General features: G+C 38.4%; 1 protein-coding gene across 3 annotated transcripts in view; it reads right to left on the bottom strand.

Annotated features, from left to right (window-relative positions):
- Positions 1–2,212: 2,212 nt before the first annotated feature.
- Positions 2,213–8,436, bottom strand: part of GOLGA3 (golgin A3) — a 28,771-nt gene continuing 22,547 nt past the window's right edge. For all 3 annotated transcript variants that reach the window (XM_075110843.1, XM_075110845.1, XM_075110844.1), the window contains exons 20-24: positions 7,668–7,800; positions 7,341–7,463; positions 6,745–6,909; positions 5,576–5,739; positions 2,213–4,586 (exon numbers count right to left, since the gene is read on the bottom strand). In XM_075110843.1, the coding sequence (XP_074966944.1) occupies positions 4,379–4,586; positions 5,576–5,739; positions 6,745–6,909; positions 7,341–7,463; positions 7,668–7,800 (793 nt within the window). In that variant the 3' untranslated portion in view covers positions 2,213–4,378. The remainder of the gene's footprint in view (positions 4,587–5,575; positions 5,740–6,744; positions 6,910–7,340; positions 7,464–7,667; positions 7,801–8,436) is intronic.

The raw sequence follows: 8,436 nt of genomic DNA, 5'->3' as shown, positions 1-8,436 counted from the left end.
CCAAGGGAGATACACTCATTACCTTTCTTTCCTGACATGTTCAGCAAACTGAGAAGTAAACGTAATGGAAATACAAGAACAATTGATTTTAGATGGGTTAAAAATCAGTCAAAAATCAATACACAATAGCATAACCTTTCAAAGTAAGTTGGGTTTTTTTCCTTAAAAGTGGCCGTACAGCATGTTTGGAATCCTAAACCTAAAAATTACTGCCCAAAACCAAGAGAAAACAATATCAATTTCTCTTTAGAAGTACAAACAACATGGAGCCCTTTACCAAAAATAGTTTATTGCACAAAACTTTTAAAGGAATTCCTATGCACATTATTTTTATAATCAACATGCTTTGTATGATCATAAACATTAATTGTACATAGCGTAACTCCCCCATCCCCTGGGTTATCCACTCAAGAACATGAAATGATTAATTTCTATCTTTACAAGTACAGCCTAAGCAGACATTACTGAATGTCATGTATAAAACATAACAATATTTCATATACAATATCCAGAACATCTTTCCCTCCCCTAGAAATCTGTGCATCTGTATTGGGAATTGGGCTGCCCTTGGGCAGTAGCCCAGGACTGAAGTGTTGTTACACATTAGTAGGAGACGTGAGAGATCAGATGACAGCTGACGAGCATTAGTAATTCCTTTGGACTGTAATTGCTTTCACATGAAAATATTTAAAGGCTGGTCATGGCAAGTCACATGCAACTATTCACACTTCCCCGGCAAAGTTAATAAAACATTCATCACAAGATTTTTGCATCACCAGTAGTGAATTTGTCATCTTTGAGTTAATTTTATATTGATAATATGATGAGTCCCCAGTGCACCTTTGATGTTGTCATAGCTAACAGTAAAAAACCCGTGCCACTGTGGTTCTCTCCCCTGAGGAGGAATAAGTGATCCATGAAAATATGAGCACTAGAACTTTCATTCTGGATATTACTCTGCTCTTGACATATGTGAAATTCTCATAGATTTCAGCTAGGATATTGCCCAAATAAACAGCATGGGATCATATCCTCCCATTGCACGAGGGGATGAGGGGCTCAGCTGATCCCAATACAGTGCACAAGTATTTCCAAGAATTCTGGAAGACAATAGAATGGAGCATTAAGCAATGTTCAGCAACACCAGAGACTCAGTAACTAACATCATTTTCCATTGTAGGGTTTGCTGGTTTTTTGTTGTGTGTGTTTGGTTCTTTTAAATGAACAATTATTCAAGAGTCCTCAAAAACACAACAGCATCTGCAAAAGTTATGCTGCAGCGTTTACCAACGTTCATCATTTGGGAAGCAATCTGACGTTACAGTGACATTCCTCCTTCATCCACAAGACTTGGTCTAATAGGTAGCAACTACTGAAGAAGGAGACACGGAAAATACATTCTATTGCAGTGCTTGAAAGAGGAAAAGAAAAATCTCTTTACAAGATTCTTCTTCCAATATTCCTCTGATGTATCTGGCAGTAGGTGAGGCGGTTTTCATTCCTACAGCTGGTTTGTTTTATTGCTTAGACAGCACAGACCTGAAGCTCTGTAGAGCGAGCATGCTTAGCCTCAGGGTGAGGCTTTTTAATAAAACAGCAACTATTTCTCTGGATAACTGAGAAACATAGCTGATGAGCTTCAAAGAAAAGGCCTTGCTTTTATCACATGCAGGGTGCTCTTTCTATAAGGCTTGTCAGTGACTTCCGTAACTTATCTGACTTAGTACCTCCCTGGGTTTAGACCCTCAAGCCTCACTCTCTGTCCTTCATTTAAGTAAACACATGGTGCTTCTGCTTATAGAAAACACACATGGTGACTGTAAAATGAAAATACCTACTGTCCAGGTGCTTACAGAGGGAGACAGGTGGGTCAGTGAGGAAATCTAATCTGAGCGCTTCACAACAGCGCCCTCATCTTTGAAAGGAAAGCCCTGCACCTAAGACTACTTGATTGTATAAGCTCAGATGTCTTTATAAGGAGCTAGTAAGAAAACGCAGCACTGCCCTGAAAACAGAATGCAGTATGATTATTGGCACAAAAAGAGGAGGAGAGCAGACATTCTGAAGAACTATGAAGGTTTCTAATGATTCTGGCTTCTCTGATACCAGATAAAAACTTTACCTGTACAACTGTTGCCAAACTTCAGACATTAAACCATAATGGATTCTTAAGTGTAGGCAATGTATTCACTAAAATGAACAGCAACATTAACACTGCACAAGTGTTAGTTTATTTAAAATCCTGAACATTCAATAACTTTTTTGTACTGAGTATATTATTCATTATGCAGTTTTAATTTTGTTCTTTAACAATACTGCGTATTTTTTTCTTGTGTTTAATATCCAGACAAGTTCAAGAACATGACAGCCGCGAGATAATCAGTACCATTTACTCTGCAAAGCAGACTGCAGCAGTATGCAGATGTTAACGTGCCTAAGCTAGTCTGTAAAGCTTTTGACTTTTCTTTCAATTATTTGGTAATTCTGTGTGATGGGCACCTAATGCCACGCTAATGCAATTCTTCCTCCACCAACTTCAAAACCTTGACTTTCAGCATCACTTGACTTTGATCCCAATAAAACGTAAGTTAAAATCCAGTACCAGAGTGGCATGAAACCAGTCAGTATAGACACTTTAAGTGCAAAGTGTTCAACTGGACTGGAGCTTGAATTGGTAATTACAAGAAATCAGACTTTAAACACGGGTGGGTTGGGGCTTTTTGTTTATTTTTTTGCCTTAATGCAATCATTTACCCCCCGAGCAACCAAACCCATCCATAAGCATCAACGGCCTCTTTGCAAAAATACATGAACTAGAGTTTTTGGTTTTCCCCCGCCAGCCACTTAATCTACTTGTACTTATTAACTGTATTTTTTAAATGGCAAACTATAGTGGATAAAATTGACCTGTTTTCTTTATGCTTTAAAGACAAAAACATGTTAGTACATGAGTTGCCACTATATCTTCCAAATAATCTGTCACGTATATTTTGATTTGTGCTTTAGCACATCAGGCAAAGCAGTACCCCCACTGAATTTTCGAATGAGGATGGGCTTATCACTGTGCTACGAGCCACACGGAGCAATGGGACCAAAGGTGAAGGACTCTGAAGTGGGCTGCTTTAATAATAATCTAGTCAAGGTGCTCTGCAGAGGAGCTGCCACAGTACCAGCATTTCCATTCACGGTGGACACCTTTTAATTGAGGGTGCAAAAAGTAGGGGGAGTGTGTGGGAGAAGATAAAGCTAATAAAAATAATAATAATTTCATAGGCATTATAATTTTGTCTTTTAAAGTAAAAATAATTACATTTCTAAAAGCTCTGGCTTTAGGGGCTAATTTCCCCAAGCCATTTGTACAGTATGTCAAAAAACAGCAAACTGAAACGTAACATTGAAACAATGACAGTAACAAAAAACCCTCGTGTCAGCCTTAACTTACAGTATATAAGCATATTAAAACAGATATTCAAAGTCAGAAAAGTATTATTTTTTTTCTTACATATATATATATTACACGCATACCTTTTTCAAGGGCGTCTACTTCAGAAGTTGAACTAAAAAGGTGCAAGAAGTGTTTGTGCAGTGAAGCAAAGCTCCCTACTGGCCTGTGACTGTAAGAAAAAACCTAATACTTCAGAAAACATCCCAGGCAAATCTGCCAAAGGTACATACTGGTCTGCATTGCTTGTCTTTACAGTCTTGTTTCTTTTGCTATAGGTCAGAGGTCACCTTCACAACTAGAAATGGCTTCAAATGAATTTTTTTCTTTAAATACAGATATCTGTAACCTGAATTTCAAGAACAAGAGATTACAGGAAGGAAGAAAGAGGATGCTCAATATATCCAGTTCTGAACCACTGCTAATAGCTGAACATTAGCAGAACTTATTTTTCCCCTGTGATCTGGATATACCCAAGATGGGGGAAAACAACACACCTCCCTCCCCCTCCCCAAATTAAAAAAACAAAATACAAACAAACAACAAACCCACCACCAAACCCCAGACATTACATAATTAACAGTCATTCCATAACAAACTCACCAAGGTTGAACAAATACAGAACTGGAACCAGATGCTCCTCTTCACCTCACTTTAAACCTGCATCTGAATCTCTTACAAAACCCCCAAATCAGCTAAATTTACCACTTGGCAGTCCCCAGCATGACAGAATTATTATGGTACGGTTTCAAACAAACCCTCGGAATAGCATGTTCTGCATTCAGTATTACACCAGTTCCTCAAAACCACGCCTTTTGCTTCTACGGGCAAAAGCACAACTGAACACCATTTTTAAAAAGGAAATAAATAAATAAATTTGATAAAGATTTGTTTACATACTTAAAGCAACAGGAAGAAAGACAACTGATAAGGAGGTTATAGTGTCAAAGCTTCCTTGCCACTAACACTACAATTCTGTTTCTTTTCATCTACAGTAGGACTCTCCTGCTGGTCTGATGCAGTTGCAGGGCTGGTAGAGGTAAGGTCCATTAGCTGCCCCTCAATCTGAGTCCACGAAGACATTGATTCATGTACTGTAATGGTGTGTTCCTCCATCTGACGCTGAAGGCTGTCCATTTCTTGCCTTTTGAAAGTAATGAGAACAAAAAGTAAATAATTAACAAGCTAACTGCTAAATTCAAGATAAGAAAATTGCTTTTCTGGTTCTTGATACCTACTCCAAGACTATCTAAGCTACAGCTGTATACAAGAGAAGGAAGTCTACAGGCAGCTTAGGAATTGTCTGTCTATAGTTTAAGAGCAAAACAAATATAATATGCTCAATTCAAAAATAAGGGCCAACAATGCATCAGCTCCTTTACTGCACACACTCGTTGCCAGGGATGACGCAGCACTGTTTCCTCAGGAAAGGCACTTAGTGACTGCAGCCTGATGAACGTGGCACTCTTGCAGGTATAAAAGACAGGATGGGTGGTAGAGGTGAGGAAAGAAGCACAGCAAAAATAACCAGATAAACACATTATGACGTCAGACACCAACTTAGCAAAGCGACTAGTCTGGTAGTACAGGATCAGAGAACATTATCACAGGCTTGCTCCCCTCAAACATCAACTGAGATGGTAATAGCAGCTCTATTCTAATAACCTGAACTCCCCATCTTCCTGAAGTTGTACCTTTCCTGCTCACAATCTCATGTGCAACCTTGTAAGGCAAGAGCTGAAAACATATTTTTGGCAAAATGAACTCCTTCTGTAGAGATTTCTTATTAACACACTGCCTGGGCTAACACGAGCAGCCTTTCTGATGCTGTGAAGAGAAAGAAACACCAGCTTTTCCACCAGCAAGAACAACTAGAAATAGCTGTTTCTGGTTTGCTTTGCTGTGTACGGTTTAGGATGGACATTTGCTCTAGTTTACTGGAAAGGCTTCTTTCCCTATTTCATTACCATATAAGCAAGCACTTAAAATGACAGAACATCCTACTGTCTTAAATATAGTCCCAATAAGAGGAGAAGAATTCATTTTACAAATCCTTCTTTCCTTAGGCTTGCAGCTGGTTTCTTGGAAACATTTTTAAGATTATTTAATACGGTTGAAAATAACAGGTCATACTTCAATTGCCGAAGACAGCTGTTCAGATTTTTTAAAGGCTCCTTGCTCACAGCTGTTGATGGTTTCAACAGTTCTTCCAGCAAGGCAGCAGGCACTGGACAATCAGGAATCTTGACGGGAGTCACAGGATTTGAAGAGTTATTCTCTCCTTTCAGTTCCTTCCTCTGGTTAAAGGGGAAAAAAAAACCAGAAGAGCCAGAAATACAATTATTTCATCAGTGTCATTTTTACCACATAGAAAGAGTCTCACATCACGCTACTGGTACGTATCTGCATTATAGAGCAGGAATCAGAAGCACGTTCATGTTCAGTCTCATGGGTCACAAGCAAAAGTTCCTAACCTAATGTCATCTGCTGGCCACGCTTGTAAGGAAATGGACAGCATCTAGAAGGACCTACTTGAGACCCCACCCTACTAAAGAAATAAACCAGGATGGATTTAAAGCAAATGACTTGCATCTTCCCAACAGATTAATAACATTCTTCCAGTAGAGTTAAGAGAACAATTCAGAAAAAAAAAATCAGTTAAGTACAATCAAAGAAATCCTTTTGGAAATTCTGGAACCTGCAGGATGAGGTATTAGGACCAATGTCTAAAGGAATGAAATGGAGGCTTCCATATGAAATTCTGTCTCACTGAGAGCATTACTTCAGGGAGGGAAAGAGCACTATTACTGCATTTTCTGTGTACCTGTGCATTTTCTCTGTACCTGTAGCAAATTGGAAAACTCAAAGAAACCACTAATAGTTACCTTTTGAAACTGTGGAAGGATGAAAAACTAGACAGTATGGAGAAGACAGACACATGAACATTAAGAAAGTATTAACTATAAGAAGGTATTACCTCCTTATTTGCCCGTGATTCTTTAAGTGCTGCCTTTTGGTTTACTATTGTAAATCAAGATGTAAGTGTAAGATAATACTCCAAACACAAAGATTTCTGAAGTAAGAGGTGGGAAGTCAAGATCAGCACAGTTATTTTGCCTGCAAATCTTCCTGTATTTATCATTTAAATACCAGAACATCAGTAAGTCTGTATCACAGGCAGGCATTTCAGTTTGGTTTTCACCAGGTTTCCTGCAGCAGAGTATTTTCCAGTACTTTAATTTAAAAGCATTAGCAGAGTATTTTCCAGTACCCTACAACGTCTATTCTTCCTATTTAAATACCTTCTTCATCTTGCCATGCTTCAGGTCCAACTTCAGTTGCTGGTTCTGCTGCAGTAGTGACTTCATGCTGTTCTTCAGTTCAGTCACTTTAGCCTGCAGCATAAACTTATCCTTCTGAGTCACTGACAGGTCTTCCCTCACCATTTCCAACTCGGTCTTGATATTCTAAATGGGAAAAGACGAGAATGAACGTGATACAGGGAAATGGTGTAAAAATTCCAGCCAACTAAGGTTTTTGTCATTTTTTTTCAGTTTCCAGAGGAAACTAGGAAAAGAAACAACACTTAACACTGCTGTTTCAAACCAATTTGCCCTGGCAGAAAATCAGACATTAGATAAAAAAGTCAGTAGCCTATTTTAATGGCATAAGGTCCAGGAAATAAGAAGCTAGCAGCACAGTCAAAGTCAAACTGAGAAAAGTAAAGACAGTGCAAAACAAAGAGTGAATAAGTTTTTATGAATAAAAAATTATTTAAAAAGTAGTATCAGAAAGGTATCACTATGAGTATGCTTTTAAGCAATGAAAATATTGTTTTAATTGCCCCTCTACAGCAATGCCAGTTATCCACCAGAATCTCCACTGGCTAGATAAATACCTGCAAGACAACTTGTATCCCTTCTAACTCCTTGTGGCTACGCTGTTCGCTCATATCCAACTGCTGCTTAAGGGTTTCAATTTCTCTTTCTTTTCGTTCCACTTCCCACTTGAGGTCTTCCACCTACCGGGGCGGGAGGGGGGGGAAAGTACCTTTAGAATTATCTACAGGTGCAAACAACCACAAAACTTGCAACATGTTATTATCTCATGAACCCTTCCTGGTCGTAAGAAAACCTAGCAAAACTTCATTAAAAAATACTGAATTAAATGAAGTCATAGAATGCATCATAAATAAGGATAAACACAGTAAATGTGCAGTTTTTACCTCTTGGCTTACTACAGGCTGTTCACTAAGCTTGTCATCCAGCTTCTTCTGCAGAAGTTGGAGCTGAGACCTGGCTTCTGCCAGCTCTTGCTGAAACTGTGATACCTCCTGGGAATGTTTTTCATCCTCTACCCTGCACAGTGGGATTAACAGACACAGCACTTATTCAATCTGTCCTTCAAAACAAGTACTTCACTGGGCTAGCTTTGTAACCATAAATGACATGACAGCGCATGGCACCTGGTTAGTTACAGCTCTGACTGAAGGCTTTGCCAACACATTCACAGCAAGAGTGAAGTCACAAACAGGTTTTATATGAGACAGATGCATGAATATATTAACAACATTGCAAAAGAAAAAAAATTCCTTGTGCACTGGTAATAGTCCAGTTACAGAGAGTAGATTATGCAGTAAAAAAAACCCCAACAAAACAAGCAAAAACCCAACAACAAACCCAGAAAACAAAAAAACATACCAGAACAAAAAACCTGTCAGCAATTTTGCTTTTGTTTTAGGAGGAATAGGGTTAACCTTATATCTGCTCTCATGTAGGTCTGATAATTTCTTATAATTTAAGAAAACATCTTCTATACAAGAAAACAAATTGAATTTGAATATATTGTGGAATATATTCAACAATCAAATTCATCCTCTACATAGTTGCTCAGGAATGTAAAAGAGAGAAGAGTAACAGGATCTATATGAAGTATTAAACCTTACTGGTAACATGAAATGGTAGAAATCTGTGCTGAAACTGTAAAAAAAAGCA

This window comes from Phalacrocorax aristotelis, chromosome 15 (genome assembly GCF_949628215.1).
Source record: "Phalacrocorax aristotelis chromosome 15, bGulAri2.1, whole genome shotgun sequence".
Taxonomy (NCBI): domain Eukaryota; kingdom Metazoa; phylum Chordata; class Aves; order Suliformes; family Phalacrocoracidae; genus Phalacrocorax; species Phalacrocorax aristotelis.
This window is presented reverse-complemented; position numbering and strand designations above follow the sequence as displayed.